The following is a 16,796-nucleotide window of genomic DNA, read 5'->3' as shown; positions in this document are numbered from 1 at the left end:
TTTGTGTCCTGCATTAGGGTATGTCAGAGGATGTGAATTCAAGCATTAAAACTTTTTTCTGCCCAAATGAAACCTACAATGACATGGCCACACTCTTCTTCAATCCTCAGGAGTCAGCTATCTTGCAGCTCTTCCACCAGGACGGTGAGTAGCGAGGAGACAGTGCCTTATCCCATGCTTAGGCCTCAGAACTTCATCTTGCTCGAAACAGCCTTGTCATAAGAAGCACAAGGCTGAGATATCTTCAAGCCTTCATGGCTCTGGAGGACTGCTAGTACAACAGGTGAAAGCCTCCTCCATGGGAGGAAAGGCCTGATTTTCCTCTCTTTTTCACTTTTTTGTTGTCTTCTTTTTGTATTTGGACTGGGACGCTAAGTTGCTGTTGTGAGACGAGCCTGCTGTGAGCTGAGGGTGGATGGTGCAAGACTACAGTCTTTGTCCGACAGACCTGTGCCCCTTTAGTCATGATTCTTCTTGTGTTGCAGGTACTTTCAGCCCAGTCACACTGTCCTTGTTCTTCCTTCTCTATTTCTTACTCTCCTGCTGGACATATGGGATCTCTGTGCCCAGTGGTCTTTTTGTACCATCACTGCTTTGTGGGGCTGCCTTCGGACGCCTGGTCGCCAACCTCCTCAAAAGGTGCATTGAGTATGCGTATGTGTGCGAGAGATGTGCTGCAGATGGATGCTGAGCTCTCAGTCAGGTTATTCTAATTGCCGGGCTCTGTGTTTTGCCCTAGCTACATTGGCCTGGATCACATCTACTCGGGAACCTTTGCACTGATTGGGGCAGCAGCATTCCTGGGAGGAGTGGTCCGCATGACAATTAGCCTGACTGTCATCCTAATTGAATCCACCAATGAGATCACCTATGGGCTCCCAATAATGATCACCCTCATGGTGAGTGCAGGGCCTTAGCTCAGGCTTCTTGCAGACTGCTTGAACATGTGCTCGCCCTGAATCTCTGTTCCTTCCAGGGCTATGATAAGCCAAGGAGTCTTGTACTTGGAGCAACAACTCAGTAGACCTTCCATTTGCTCTGCAGGTAGCCAAATGGACAGGAGACTTTTTCAACAAAGGCATCTATGACATCCATGTGAACTTGCGAGGAGTACCTCTTCTGGAGTGGGAAACAGAGGTGGAAATGGATAAGTAAGGCTGCTCATCTTGGCAGGGCTGTGGGTTAGAATTTGTGGTGGGGTTCTTGCTCAGAAAGGAATGCTGTAAAGTGAGGGAATGATGCTTCATCTCCCATGAATCTGGCTGCTCTGAGGAGGAGGACTGCTGTGGGAGGAGTTGGGAGTTGCGCATCAGGCCTGCAGCGGGAAAGAGGTGCTGGAGCCCTTTCTGAGGAGGGTGGATGGGTGGAGATCTGAGGAACAGATTTATGAGGTTCAGCAAGAACTCTGAAAATGTTCCACTGGGCATTGCTGCTTGCAGAATTTAATCTTCTTCCCACCTTTCGTCTTTTCCCAGAAGTGCTTAACACTTTTTGTGTTATAAGGTGGAACCTTTTTCCTTGCCTATAGTGAATCATTGATGCAATGTTATGTTAAAAAAAAAAATAAATTGTGCCAGCACCGCTAATAATGCAGTGAAGATGAGCACACAGGTCTAAGGAGCTGGCAGAATAAACTGCAGCAGACTCCTTCAGGATCTTGTTTTGGGACTGGTTTGTTTCCTCGTTTGTCCATCACCAGCCTTCTGTTGCTGACATATGATGCATGCAGCAATGTTGGATTTCTCTGTCCTCAGACTAAGAGCCAGCGACATCATGGAACCCAACTTGACGTATGTCTACCCACACACCAGGATCCAGTCCCTCGTTAGCATCCTGCGCACAACTGTCCATCATGCCTTCCCTGTAGTGACTGAGAACCGGGGCAATGAGAGGGAGTTCATGAAGGGAAATCAGCTCATAAGTAACAACATCAAATTCAAGGTAAGAAGTTGCTTGTTTGATAAGTTTAAGGGTAAAGAGCTTTGTTTTGCAGGTGGAAGGCCCTTTCTTTTGCTATCTTGGCTTTTGTCAGTGCAGAATTCAGGTCAGAGATAAGCACCTGCTGCAACAGAAAATTTTCAAGGACTCAATTTCATTCCATTTTCTGGGTTTTGATAAGAAGAGTGGACTGCATTCTTAGAGGCAAAAGTTAAGAGGACAAAGTAACCTGTTTAGGATAGACATGGAAAAAATGTGGATTTGGCACTGAAATACTGAACCCACCACTGAGATCAGTAGTAGGTGCCTAAATGCTTCTCTCCTTTGTAGGAGGGATACTGGGGCAGGTATTTTAGCCTCTTGGGAAACTTAAAATTTAAGGTCAGAATGAGTAATCAACATGCTTGTGGCATACTTGTGCTCTAGCAAAAAAGGGTGCCTGAGTTCCTAAATGCTAGGTTCTCTGTCCAAAGAGAGTACAGTCCTGTTGGGTCGTCTTACAAGTACTGCAGCAGCACTGGCTAAGGAACACTTTATTGGTGACATAAAGCTATCATCAAATAGTTCATAGTTGCTTTTAGATAACTGTTGACCTGCTTAGTGGGTATCTGAAAATTGTTTGCTGTATCCAGAAATCTAGCATCCTCACCCGAGCTGGAGAGCAGCGCAAGCGTAGCCAGTCCATGAAATCCTACCCTTCAAGTGAGTTGCGTAACATGTGTGATGAGCACATAGCAACGGAGGAGCCACCAGAAAAGGAGGATCTGCTGCAACAGATGCTAGAGAGAAGGTGAGGTCCTGGTAGGCACAAACATATGGAAATGGGGTGTTTCCATATGTTGAGATGTGTAGTGATGCTTGATACAGTCGTTCTGTATGTCAGAGGAAACAGTGCTAGTATCCACGTTTTAGAAGTGCCTTGGCAGGTCTCATCAGACAGTGCTGAGGCTCACACCTGTGACCAAATTCCTAGGCTAATGGCTTGATGGTGTCCAACCTGTTAATTTAAATTTCCTTCAAACACTTATCCAGAAATATTTCCTGGAGAGGGTGGAATACCTGGGGAAATATCTTGTCTGTAGAAGTTGATGCCCTCTTGTCTGCAAAAACCTGAGGGCTCTGCAAAGCTCAGTTCTCCCAGGAGAGAAGCTAATGACTTGGTGCCATAAAATTGATACCACCTTCCTGGTAACCGGGCTGAGTCACCAGGCTTGTATTGCAGTTGCTTCCAAGCAGCAGGCTAGTCTGGTGAGTCAGTTTCTAACCTAGTGATTGTGACTCTTATGAGTGGAGTCCTGACCCTGATGTTTTGCCAGATGCTTCAGCTGTTATTAGAATCTGAATAATTTGTCACTGAAAATTTCCTTAGTAGCAAGTGATTTGACATTGAGGGTTAGGAGAGTGTCTCCATTCTGCTGCTGTTGTCATGCTCTGCCCATGGTAATGGCTCTTGACCCCTCTCTGCTATTTTGTTTGGTGGAGAAAAGACTTGCTTGTCTAGCAAGAGTCCCTGAAATGTTCAGGAGAAGGCTGCAAAGAGCTGAAATAGCAGTTGTTTTGGAGGTGAGGGTATGTGTCTGTCCTTAAGTTCATTCAACTTATAACATGTTAAATCTGTCACAGATACACTCCCTACCCCAACCTGTACCCTGACCAGTCTCCCAGTGAAGAGTGGACCATGGAGGAGCGCTTCAGACCTTTGACCTTCCATGGCTTGATCTTGCGCTCACAGCTTGTCACCCTCCTTGTCAGGGGTGTTTGTTACTCCGAGAGCCAGTCGGTGAGTCTTCCTAATGAGGAATTCTAGCAGAGACATCCTTCCCCTCTCATCTGAGAAGGTTGGGAACAATATTTATGGGTTGCCAAAAAGAATCTATCTATTTTTACACTTAAGGAATACATCTGTGTTTTAAAAGCTGCAGATGGATAATGTGAATTCTCCCTTGCAGCTCTAGAATAAAGAGAATTTAATTTATGTTTAAGCACCCCCTGGAAAAGAGGATACCTACTGTTTAAAAATAAACCAACAGACCCATTTGTTGCTTAAAGGTGCAATTCTATCAGAACTGGCGAACAGAAGGCAGATACTAAATACAAACAGAGCAACCAGCAGTTTATACTGTGTCGCTTTTACTGCTTTGTGCCAAGATCTTACCAGGAGTGTCAGCTGTGTCATTGAGACCAGCAAGAGCATTTGTTTTTGAGGCCTATCTTTCACAAGGCTGGTTGGTTGCTGCCCTCCAGTGTTGAGTGTAGACCTGTCAGAGGTTGGAGAGCAGATCTGTTGCTCTCTCAGCTAAATGCCTGGATAGGTTTTGGCTTGCACTGCTGCATTCTGAGATGAGCTGCTAGGGGTACTTCTGCGAAGTTGTATGTATGGGCGTGGGTGGAGAAGGAGATCTGGGTGAGTGATTGGGAGGCATCATTTGCTGTGCTGCTTGCAGCCCATGTACTGTCTGGGATGGTGACGCATGGGTTCAGTGGGATTTGTTCTAATTGCAGAGTGCGAGTCAGCCTCGTCTGTCCCATGCAGAGATGTCAGAGGATTATCCCCGCTATCCAGATATCCATGACCTGGACCTCACATTGCTGAACCCTCGCATGATAGTGGTAAGAGAGGCACTGCAGTATGGCAGTGTTTCCTGATATATGTTTAGGACAGTCCCAAGCCTTTAAGAAAAGCTGGGAGCATGTTTAAGTCCACCCTGGGGTGCAGTGCCCAACATCGTGTATTTCTCATGCATTCAGTCAGCCTTGTCTGCACGTGGAAATCAATCCTTGTACCTGCTATGAAGTTACATTGCACACAGGTGCTTTACTTTCAGAACAAGACGTTGTCTGTCTGATTTAACTTCCTTCTAGATTAGACTCCTGCCTGAGTGAAATCAAACAGGCAAACTGCTGCTATCTATTTGTAACTCTGTGTGCTGGCAGCTCAGTCGGTGGCAGGCCTGTCATTGTCTTTGTGACAGGAAGGTAGCTGTGTAAGCCCAACTGCTTTTTTAATATACACTCTTGTTTTCATGGACCTGCATTCATCCTGCTTAGAGGCTTTCTGCAGCATTGGGATTTTAAGATCATGGGTTGCAGTGTTCAAACAAACTGTGACAAATAGAGGTTCCTGAAATAGTTTCATAGTTGTGGAGAGATAGAGGATGCCCACGGTCTAATACCCTGTCCAGAGATCAGTGCATTGGAGGAGTTGTAGGAATTGCTTGTTAGTGAAAATGCCTCTTGTAATTAATATAATTGTTTTTCTTTCTTAGGATGTCACCCCATACATGAACCCATCACCCTTTGCTGTCTCTCCAAACACTCACGTGTCGCAAGTCTTCAACCTGTTCAGGACAATGGGACTCAGACACTTACCGGTTGTGAACGCAGTTGGAGAGGTGAGTCCTTATCTCCATTTTGTCTTGGCTGAGCAATGCTTTCCAACTTTGGGAGAATTTAGATATCTTTTAACATCAAACAGAAATGCTTAAAGAGATCAGAACGTGATCTTCTTTAAGGCCCTGAAGCATTGTTGGTTACTGTGACTTTGTGTAGCTTTACTGTGATCTTTTGTGTCCGAGCCTGCTTCCCGCTTTCCCTGCAAAGGGCAGGACATGCAGCCTCTCTCCTGTCTGAGGCTGGCAGCAAGTGGAAGCTTTTACTGTCTTGTAACTGTTGAGAGGCCTCGAGCTCATCAGAGGCCGCTAATTTGGCTTCCTCTTTGACAGCTTTATTCAAGGCCAAGAGCAGAATTTCCTGTGTTGGGGCAGGAGGTTTTTCGGCTGGAAGGGAACTTGCATTCTGTTGCTACTCGTAGGAGCAGCAAAATAGAGGAGTCTTTGAATGGTTTGTGCTTGATTCGCTGTACTTTTGTGTGTACTCTTTGTCATCTACAATGCTCAGGAATAGTCAGTAGGTGTCAGTAACTTCCTACAAACATAATGAGAAACTTTTTTCCTTAGGCCTGAACTGGTCTGTCCCTGTAACACAGCAGTGCTTTCTCTGCCTCTTGGGGTTACTAATAACTACTCTGCAGAGCCTTTTGGTTGAAAACAAGAGATGCTGACTCATTCCATGCTTAGTACAAGATGCTCTTGCAGTACTAGAGAGCAGCCTAGTTCTAAACTCTTTTAATGTGTAAAATCACTGAGGTGTTTCATCACATGTGATTTGAATGTTTCCCCAGCAGCTGGGAGAGGGTCCCTTCTGTGACCTGCTGGCTAGCAATGGCCAGTGTGCTGTCCCCATTTAGCTAGTCTTTACCCTTTCTCTGTTTTGGTCTTTAGAGCTTCCTAGAATGTATCTGATACAAGCTATCTGCAGTCATGTCATGTAGCATACCAGAAATGTCTCAGCTTTGTTATTTCCAGTTACAGTTTTCATTTTCCAAAGGATTTAGTTACAATCGTATGCTGTCTAACATGGACAGGATTTCCCTTCCTTGACAGGTGTAATTACTGCCGTGCCCAGACACAATAGCAGCAGTTAAGCTGTCCATTTGGGTGTAGTTAAAGCAGCGTCTTGCCTGTAGATAAGTGCTGGAGGAGGGAGGGGTGTTGCTTTGTCGAGATTTGAGCTCGAACCCACTCTAATTCAGCATTGGTCAAGAACTGCTTGCAGGTTCCCTCTTTTTTGGGGGTTGGAAAGAACAGCTCTACCATGCACGTCTCTTAGTGGCACATCTGTGATATTGACTTGTATCTTTTTTCCTCTTTTCTTCCTCTTTAAGATTGTTGGGATAATCACTCGGCACAACCTGACCCACGAATTTCTGCAGGCAAGACTGAGACAACACTATCAGACCATTTGATGCCCCTGCCCACCCTGCCCCACTGTCGGTGTGGCTACCTCCCTCTTCCAAGCCTGCACACGCGCTCGCAATCTGCTTGGACCCCACAAGGCCCAAGACTTGCCGTTTGGCTTCTCACATGCATATCAAGCCTGGGGAGCTGGAAAACATCTTGCTAGCCAGAGAATTAGAGGAGCTGCCTGAGCCCAGAGCTGTTGGTTGGTCTCAGGCACTTGGTTTGACCACTCTTGATCCAGGTTTTTTCTTTTCCTGTGCCCCAGTTATGTCCTTTAAACAGATGTTGTCCTAACACTTTATGTTCTCCTATTTTGTTTTGTTTTGGTTTTTTAATGGTTGGAAAAAAAACCCATCTAGCTCCACTGTGTCCTGTGCAGAGAACTGCAGCATCTTTTCCCTGTCCTCCTGTATGTCTCCTTTTTCCTCTTCCTCCCTTGTTCCTGCAACTGTTGCCTTACTTGTGTGAGAAGGGGGTCACTGTCAAGGCTGAGAGGAGATACTGAAGTCTGCAGTTATCAAATAGCTGCCCCGGAGGATGGCTTTTCTCAAAAGTGACATTAAAGAATCCAACTCTTTGGAAATAGACCTCTCTTTGCGGGTGCTCCCATTTGCCCATGTTGTCCTCAAACCAGGACACCTGTTTTTCCTCTCTGGCTTCATTTGTTCCTAATTTCTCCCCTTCTTTCATGGGGAAGCGTCCCTGCTGTGATGTTTTTGACAGCAACTGGCTTTTGAGAGCAGCTGAGCAAATCAGGAGTTCAAAACAGTTCAGTTACTGTTTGGGATTATAAATATTTAATGCATTTGCAAAGCATCTCAGAGAAGGGAGATCTTTTCCCTCTTAGCTCTTGCTATTATCTCCCTGTAAGAGACTCTTCTAAGGCACTTTGTGGCACTACACTTTGTCACTACCCTGACACTCCTGCATTTCTTGGCATTTGTAGGCACTTTGTCCTTGAACAGTGAGAGCCTGGGACACGTTTCCAGAGAGACCAGGGAACCCAACATCTGCAGAGCATGGTGAAGTGTTCCTTTCTGGAGGCAAATAGAACTGATGCCCTGTCTCAGGGCTTGGTTGAATTATCTCTGTGTCATGAGAGGCGCTGGTGTAACTTCAGGCTGCCATACGGGAGGGACACTTGGTGCTAGTGACTAACAGACAGGATCTGCTGTAGGGGTGATAAGTGGGGCTGTCTGTGCTCTAAAAATGCTTGGGATACTGTTTGCAACTGCAACTACCGAATATCTGTAAGGGGAAAATCAGCACTTATAAGCCAGTTACAGCCAGTTCACTGCTTTAGCAGGCACCATCCTGGCCAGCACCTGTATTGTTCCAGCAGGCACCTGCCCTCCTGAGTTTTGCATACAGATAACCCTCAGTGGGAAGCCAGCATTGTGCCTCCAGGGTCTGCAGAGCTGATTGGCTTGATAAAGCACAGAGCATTCTGTCAGTGAGAGACTGGGCCAAGTAACATGGGGAATGTATCCCAGAAAAGCTTCTACACAGCCTCTTAGCACTCCGATTAACCTGTTGTCTGCCATAAGGAGCTAGCGACATGAGAGTCGTGCCAGAAGGAAATTACTGTATTTTCTGAATTCAGGAGCTCATCTATGGTGAAGATTTTCCTTACTAAGCCTGAAGCCTTTCCTTACATGTGTCAAAACACTAAATCTGTTAAAACAGCCTCTTTGACTGACTTAGTGGAAGCTGATTGGTCCAGAGCACTGCTCTGCAAACTGCTGGCTGCTTGAGCCCTACTACAGTTAGGCTTAGGAGTAGGTTTTGTGCCCAGGGCACTTGCCGTGATCTTGACATAGGGCTCTTTAAGTCACTGGAACTCATAGATGTTCATAAAGCCTTTGCAGTTCAGATAGGTGGTGGAAAGATGTATTCTCTGCCTGTGCGTACAATAAAGACAGCAGCGTCAGGGGAGGCTCTTGAATTTTGTCCAGCAGATGAGAGAAAACTTTGTCTTACAAGTGGTTCCTGAGGCCAAGTTTTAGGGTAGAATTGGTCCTTGTCATACAGGGCATGGCATGGCTCACCTGGAAAGTTTGGTTTTCGCAAAGCTGTTTGTAAGCACTTAGATTTTATTTTTCTTTTAAATTTTTATTTCTCTCCATTGACATCTGGAGACAGTTTTTTCTCTTAGTGTTCTTTCCCACCTGCTGCCTTATTAAGAGAGGAAGGGCAAGTCTTTGTTTTCAAGAATGGATTTATATAATTTCCACAAAGGAAAGAGTGGGCTGTGGTACATGCAATGGCAGTTGTTGCTAAGGAAGCTGTGCATGTCCCAGCACCTTTTGTTAACTATGGCCGCTCTCCAGGGCTGCTTGGGAAGCGATTTACCTAAAAAGCCGGCAATATATTCGTTCTTTTTCCTTTCTTACTGTGGAACTTGCAGCAGCTGCTCTTGTCTCCTCCACTAAAATAGTTTTGCTGGCTTATGAATATCCTAGATGCATTTCAAATAAGGCATGCAAGCTCCTAAACGTCCAAGAGTAAAACAAAGGTTTTTTCCTCCAACCAGTATCCATCTTGCACCTTCAACCTAGCCTCCTTAGCTGGGACAGGTGCAGCATGTTCCTTAGAGCATATAAATTGGCATCAGCTACTGCTCTTGACTTGCAAGTTGTTTCCCTGTAAGTAGTGTAAGGATGTTTGTTCTCTCTGAATAGTCTCTGCAGATGATTTCTAAAATGCCTGTGTTCCCTGAGCTCTGATCTTGCACTGAGCTATGCCAAAAAACTTCCAGCACCCTTTTGCACTTCCTGAAGCTGGACTGTAGGTCTGAAATATGCTTCTGTTAACCTACCTTTCACTCGAAGGATTTGTGCTTGTGGGCAGTTAGAAATCACAGGAATCCTGTTTGGATGGGATTTCAGATCACTCTAATGTGGAATTAGCAATCCCATACTGTCAGAGCATCTGTCAAGAATACCCTGTGTCTCTCCATGACAAATCTTCTTCCTCTTGCTCATGTTGAGTGATGGTTTGTGGAAGGTTCCTTCTCTGCCTGCACATGAATAGGGCTCCTTAGATTGTTTGGTTTGAGCTGGTCATGTCCTGTTTTATTTCATTACACAAACTGCAGCAGTATGTTTTGCTGCAGGATATCTTGTCATCGCTACTGAGGCCTGGAGTTAGGCAATCCAGACAAGACAGGCTGAAAAATCTTCTCAAGGTTTGTCCGAGCACCAACCATGTTTCCCCATGAGAAGGCCACATGCCTTCAGCCAGCTGTTAGCACTGTCTGCTCGGCCTGTGCATCTGTCTTATTCAAATGTTTTAGCTGGAAAACACACCCCTTTCACTCTTTCAGTAAATAAGTTTTAAATGAGGATGGTGGGTGACCCCGTCAGCTGCTCTAAAGGGAGATCTCAACAGTGTGCAATCACTGTTATGTAGGTTGCAGAAAGGGAATTACAAGTTCACGTGTCGTTTGGGGATGCAGCATTTCCCTTTTGCTAAGGACTGATGCAAAGAGGCTTGTGTTGAACCAGTCTTGTTCTCACGCTTTGGCCACTAAATTCCTTTCTTACAGCACACTAACTGCTTCTGCTCTGGCTCTCGCTGTTTAGTGATTTACCAAGAAACTTCCTTCTAACGTAGGTGCCTGTAACCTTTTACTCAGAGCAACACTAAAGGAATAGTAACCAAGAACTGGATTAGTATTGATGGCAAAAGTTAGGGGGTAGTATGGGGCGTTCTCCCCTGCCTCATGGTTTCCTGTGCAGTGTTAATTATGCAGTTTTGAATTGTTAACTTACTGTGAGCCATTCCAATGGTAGCGACTTATCTTTCCATTTGGTTTTTTGCACTGTTTTTTGTTATGAAATTATGTAAGCTAATTCCACAGTGTATATAAATTGTATTTTTTTTAAATTTGTATGAATATATTTTTATTTGAACTATGGCACTTGGGAAGTATTCATGTAACCATAACATGTCTGAGAGTAAAATGTTTGTGTGTCTCCTTCAGCACTTTCAAGGCCTTTTGGTGTTTCTAGTGTTGTCTTATTTTTGCCCTTTATTATAATAAAACCGGTAGAACATGGCAATATCCAAGAACGTGATTTGAGGTAGATGAGTAGTTGCTATTTATGAGCTGTCTGGATTGAACAGTTTGTGCAGAAGGTGCTCTGAGGCTGGGCAAAGAATTAGCGCAATCCTTTAGGTTGCGACCACTCCCGTGTTCTCTCACAACGGCTGTTTAAAAGGAGGGAAATATCATGTGTATGATAAGGAGCTGAAATGTGCACATTGTGCTAGAGGCGAGTGCCGCTTTTCTTACCTGGGAACTCTTGCTTTCCACCTTTCTCCCAGTAAGCTAATGAAAGACATTTAGAGTGCAGTGTTAACACCTCTTGTTTTACAGGTAGCCTTTCCGGGATGTGAAAAATCTTCCTTGCATCCTTAGCTTTTACTTAGTTTGTGGCTATCTTTTCTGCTTTATCTTGCTGTCTACCTTACAGAGAAGAACTTATGACAATTTTTGATCTTTCATCACATGCTTACAGGCCAAGAATGTGAGCAAGTAGAAATATCTGACACAAAAGCTCACTGCCTTTCCATGTTTGTGCTTTTTCTCTGGATGAGGTGGCTGTGTTGCGCACAATGCACACAGGAGCTCTCTGATACACTCTAATACGAAGTCAGCCAGCAGCTCGTCTGGCTCCTGCCCTCGATCTATTGGTGTGTATGTAATGACGGGGAGAGCCTGAAATAGATGAAGGCATCTGTTAGGAGAGGACGGCAGAAAATCTGGGTTTGGGAGCTAAATAAGAAGTGCCATGATGGTCTTAAACACTGCTCCTAGCAAGGAAACGGAGTGGAAGAGTGAGTCATCAGTAAAAAAGAGCAGGAGGAATTCTGCTTCAGCTCTGCTGCTGCAGTGATGTAGGAGGAAATGGGAGAAGCATTTCCGTCCTAAAATTGAGGTACATCACCTGCCACTTTAGCATAACAGTAAAGAAGGAAATAGATTGTTTGTCTTTTGTCTGCTTTCTCACCTCCCACCCTGAAAAAAGGGGGTGGGAGGGTTGTGTCTGTCCATGCTCACAGACACAGCTTGGCAATTGGTGGTATGGCAACTTCCCCGCAGCCAAACCTACTAAAGCAGCCAGCTGGACTCATGCAGGTACCAGACGCTTGGTAAGAGCCTCTGTCAGCTGTAGGGCTGCTTTGGGCGTCAAGATTATATGCAAGGTGACTTCTACTACAGACAATAAAAGCAATAAAGTTTCTTGCCTGAAGGAGGAGGGATCAAAACCAATTAGAAGTGGTGGTTTGTCTTGCATTTTATCATGGGTAATAGTGGTTAGTAGAAGAGCTGCATAATACCTTTATGCTTAAAGCAACCAACTTCACGTGTCGATTAAAATCCCTTTCTACCAAAGTTTATAGATTCATTAAATCGACCTGTGTGTCATGATCCCTGTACCTGTAAAATGTGCATCTAGCAGAAGAATTTAGTGCTGTTCAGTGAGATTATTTTCTAAGGCTTTGCTTTGCTGGCAGGATGCAAGCTGCCCGCTTTAGCGTGCGTACAGCCACATCCAGGTCTGTCTCAGGCTCGCCCGCGGGAGGAAGCAGAGGGCGGCTGCGCCGAGCCGCGGCCGCGCCGGGTGTGAGGAGGGAACGAGGCTGCTCTTCTTGTCCAGGGTGCTGAACCGCTTTCCAGCGGCGCTGGGACACGCTCGGCCTCTTCAGCATCCGCCAGCGCTTTTCAAATGCGCTGTGTGAAAAAAATCTCCTCGTGGCTGGAGTGAGATGGCAGTGAGTTCCACCACCGTCTGGGAAGGGAGGGGTATCAGTTTGTGAGGGTTAGACGTTGAGATCACTATTTAAAAGTAACCAGCATGTGCTTTTCAAATCAGGGTGCTGTAACAAAACTGCAGAAATAAAGGCACAAGCTGCTGTATGGGCCATGTGTGTTTAACACACGTTGTAGTGATTCTTAAGCATCTAGGAGCAGGAAAGTGGAACCCAGAGATACCAGTTTGAATAGATGAACATAGAAAACAATACTGTGATGAAGAACTCATGACTCTAACAGAGAAGACAGGACAACCCTGAGGGCCTTGCTGACTCCCCCAGCAGCCCCTTGATACTACAGAATATCCCTGTGGGGTGGCTGACTTCACACATCAATTTTATCCTTCTTTTTCTCTTCCCAATTTCCAGCATATCAGGCCTGACCCTAGCTGCCTTCTCACTATCTTCTGTTTTCTTAGAACTTCCCCAGCTTCTTTTTTTTATACAGGATTCTGCTGGTTTTTCAGGAGAATATTCAGAGTACGGGAAGGTCTTACAAATCCTCCTTCCTTCCTTCCTTCCTTCCCACATGGAAGGCCACAAACTGTGATTACAACTGTAAGCCTTTTTTTTTTTTTTTTTGGTCTTTTTTTGTGGAAGTATATCACTTAGCAATAGAATCTGCTGTTAGGAAAACAAAATACAGGCATGGTATAACCTGTTTACAAAGGGCAAGTTGTACTGTTGAGAGGGGAACTGATGTGCTCAGGATTCTTTGAACTAGGAAGTCCAGTTGTAGAAATTCCTTTTGTTTTGTTCAAATAGGATGATGGGAGGCTGGCCTCAAACTATTACAAGTAATCAATGAAAAGGACCAAAGGCAGCAGCAGTTTCTTGTTGCCAGCAGTAAGGAACAAGAGGTTTCTTTCTGCCTTTTTGTGTCACTCTGGTGTTTTCCTTCTCACTGAAAGACTGATCTTGAGACTGCCTCTCTTTATATTTGCAATGATGGCAGGAATAAGACTCAAAGAACAAAGCCTACTGCATTCTATCACTTGCTCTGATAAATGATTGCGGATTGGAGCCAGCAGAAGATTCCCTTTTAAAGTTATTTGTCCATAGCAGCTGTCACTGCAGTGGCAATGGTTCAGCTCCAGCAAGGCATGACAGCACAGGGACATCTCGCTGTGAGGAACGTTCTTGATTTGTTTCAAGATATTTCACACTTCAAAGGTGTGAGAAAAGCACCAGAAAAGTTCCCCCTTCCTTTATCTCTCAGCAATGCCTCTGGACTCTTCCTTCTTTGGTGTGAAAATTGAGACAAGTGTTGGACAACTGGGTGCCAACTGTCTAATGGGAGCTGTACCTCCGGGTAAGCGTGCGAGAGACTCAGGGAGAGGCTGTTCTCAACACCGCAGAGTTGTCAACAAGCTTTCTGCTAAATTCTGAGCTGTGTGACCATGCTGCTGGTAGCTTCTGTCTTTGGGCATGGCGCCAGCGTGCTATCTCTGTAAAGAATTGCTGCCTTGGATGACTGGGACACACTCATCAAGCAGGTGTCAATCAGCAAAGACCTTTGGGGGCCAAGCTTCAGTGAAAGTAAATCAAGCACGCTGGATATGGCCAGATTGTTATGCAAATTGGCACAGCTCTACTCCTCCCTGCAGCAGCGGAGGATGTGCACCCTATACTCCATATATGATTTCTTAGAGAAACAAAGCAGTGGTGACAGCTTCTCATGGCATTCTTGCTTGCAGACTGGGATTTCAGTGAAACATTTCATCTAGTGGGAAGCTGGAAAGGGATAGTGCAGTGTCTGAGGGGGAAAGAAACCCTCAAATCTAATTTGCAAAAAAAACCCGTGCCAACCAAACCACTTTTCCAAATAAAGTTCATGCCTTACAGTGTGCATAAAGCATGCTAGTGTAATTACTGTATTTCAAAGTTCAAATGAAAGAAAGCTGCTGAATTATGCACTGTCAGTCAGGGTTACTGCCAGAAGCTATTAGGAAGTGAGTATGAAGTCTGGCATTGCAGGAGGTGGCAAATGTCATTAGAGCTGGACGGAGGGTCTTAGCCTGGTCCTTCTCTGATCTCGCTGGGATGTTTCTTCCTTTGCACGATGAGCATGACAGCACTTGGATACGTGCTAGGTGCTGTGTTGTGGGGGGTTGATTGAGGTTTACAATGCACTCTGATGCCTGACAGGATGCAGGAAGGCAGGATTTCAGGACCCTGCCCCGTGCTCAGTGCTGAATAGTTGCTTGGAACCTAACCTGCATTAGCTGTTTTTGACATCAGCTCTTACTTTGCAGTGATAGCTTTGTCCCAAAGGCATCCTGCAGTTAGACTGTTTCTGAATTGTTTACAATTACAAGCTACCCTGATTCCCTGTCTTGGGGCTGACTCACAGCACAGTTCCTAAAGGAAAACTCTGCGCTATTATTGACACGTCACCAACTTTACCTTCCACTAGGGTAAGTTTCTGTAGAGGGCTTGAGATGTATCTTGGATAGGTGTGAGGACTTAGTTAGAATATGTTAATCTTCAGTTCATGCCCTCACAAGAGCCTGGTACTGCTTTTTTCTCCTCTAGTCTAGTCACGTATTTTCCTCAAAAAAGTTCTAGGAGGATTAGTTTCCAAAATTTACAGGCACCAAAGACAGATCCGCTACAAACCTGAAGGAATCTAGCTCCTGTTTAGCTGTGGGTCTGTGCAGAACTGGCTACAGCCGGAAGAGAGCAGGGCCTAGTTAAAAGGAATACCTGCATCCTTTCATGGATAGCATGTGCAACTGTGCAAATCCACTGCGGTGACAGCAGCAGAAGAAGAAATAAAAGGCTGTCGAGTTAGCACCTGATGTGTATATGGGACAACAGGACTGTCCTTTTAGTCTTTGAGCCATGAACACAAGTCCAAGTTGTTCCAAAGTAAAGTAGAGCATGAACGTATAATGCATCCCACGCTGTGGTAACTGCTTGTGCCGCTCTTGTTCCTCTGCTGTAAAGGTCAGCCTGCTGACCTTTGGTGAAGAACGTTAGTGGCACTTGCCGTTGGAACTGATGGGTCACAGTGTGTGTGGCTGTTCTGTGAAACAGATGATAAATGAATTAATTTGCTAGCTCACTCTGGGATCCTTCATTTCTGTACCTACAGGCTGAAATTCCTGGCCTCGCCGAACGCAAGTTTCTAGTGGAGCCTTTCATGTTTTCTATATGCACTCTTTTGGCCACAGTTTTTCTGTAGCCTCTTTAGTAAGCAAGCAAGGCAGCTCTAGAGAGACATTTAGCTTTCAGATGTCCTTGCTTTCTCTGTAAGCTGTGGCTGCTTTTATCTGTGTGTTTCTTTGGGTCTGGCTGTTTCCAAGACTGCTCCCTGCTCTCTCTCATCCAGCTCTAGCAGCAGCAGTGGTAGCTCTGCTTGTCCTTGGGGGTGATGCTCTTTATCTGTAGAGCTGATCAGTGCTAAGTTTCTCTCATTCAGCTTTTCCAAGTGCTCGTTTCTGTGTGCAGTCCTATTCTGGCCTGACTGTGAGATTTCCCTGGGGGAGCTTTACAGCTCAGTGTGTTTATGGGAGTAGCAGTAAAAATCCAGCCAGAGAGATGCCTTTTTCCTAGATTGCCTACTCTCAATTAGGTTCTCCCAGACCGCAGGGTCTATTAGCATACTGTCTGCAAGCCAATACAGACTTGTTCCACCGCGAACTGGCTTGCTGTTAATACTGGACCCACCTGGCTTTGGGTCAAGCAGCGCCAACTCTTCTTGCGGTTTTTAGCACATTCCACTGAACTCATTAGTGTTTTGTGCCTTGCGGGGCTGACAGGGAGGGACAATTTACAGGGCCTTGATGTGTCTATGCAAGTTTTGCTTGACTGGGTAAAATTCGGCTCCAGCAAGGACTGTTACTGTTAGAGTATGAGGATTGTTTTTACTTTCCTTTAATAGCAGTGCATGGGAAGTCAGGCTGTCGCCGGTTGCCAGTATGGAGGGATCCACCTGTGTGTTCCTGTCTTGCTGCAGCGGGAAACAGGTGGCTGCAGGGGTGTGTTTGGAAAGCCTGTGTGAGAAGACAAAGCCCCATTGTCCCCACAAAGGGTGACTTCACACCACCTTGACTTGTGAAACCGCCTCTGAGTAAATGCTCAGCTTTTCACTGCAGAGATGCCTCATGGTAGCTGCTGGGAGTCTTGGCCTGGGAATCAGTTCTCCTGCCAGGGAAACCGATTTGGGCACTATTGCCCAGAGTATTTTATCTTTGGCTGGTGCTGCTGGAAGGAGAGGGTCTGACATGTGATTGT

General features: G+C 45.5%; 1 protein-coding gene across 5 annotated transcripts in view; it reads left to right on the top strand.

Annotated features, from left to right (window-relative positions):
- CLCN6 (chloride voltage-gated channel 6) overlaps positions 1-16,796 on the top strand; it is a 66,850-nt gene that overhangs the window by 8,621 nt on the left and 41,433 nt on the right. For 3 of the 5 annotated variants that reach the window (XR_008469552.1, XR_008469551.1, XM_054222758.1), the window contains exons 14-22: positions 18-144; positions 486-639; positions 740-899; positions 1,045-1,151; positions 1,755-1,941; positions 2,571-2,728; positions 3,562-3,718; positions 4,441-4,548; positions 5,205-5,330. Coding sequence is in view for 3 of the 5 variants with exons in the window: in XM_054222758.1 (XP_054078733.1) it covers positions 18-144; positions 486-639; positions 740-899; positions 1,045-1,151; positions 1,755-1,941; positions 2,571-2,728; positions 3,562-3,718; positions 4,441-4,548; positions 5,205-5,330 (1,284 nt within the window). In the remaining 2 variants the exon portion in view is untranslated. Of the gene's footprint in view, positions 1-17; positions 145-485; positions 640-739; positions 900-1,044; positions 1,152-1,754; positions 1,942-2,570; positions 2,729-3,561; positions 3,719-4,440; positions 4,549-5,204; positions 5,331-5,660; positions 6,260-6,661; positions 10,817-16,796 lie in introns of those variants that run through there. The other 2 variants (XM_054222757.1, XM_054222756.1) reach the window with 2 other exon arrangements.

The sequence above is a fragment of the Rissa tridactyla genome, chromosome 16, assembly GCF_028500815.1.
Source record: "Rissa tridactyla isolate bRisTri1 chromosome 16, bRisTri1.patW.cur.20221130, whole genome shotgun sequence".
NCBI lineage: Eukaryota > Metazoa > Chordata > Aves > Charadriiformes > Laridae > Rissa > Rissa tridactyla.
This window is presented reverse-complemented; position numbering and strand designations above follow the sequence as displayed.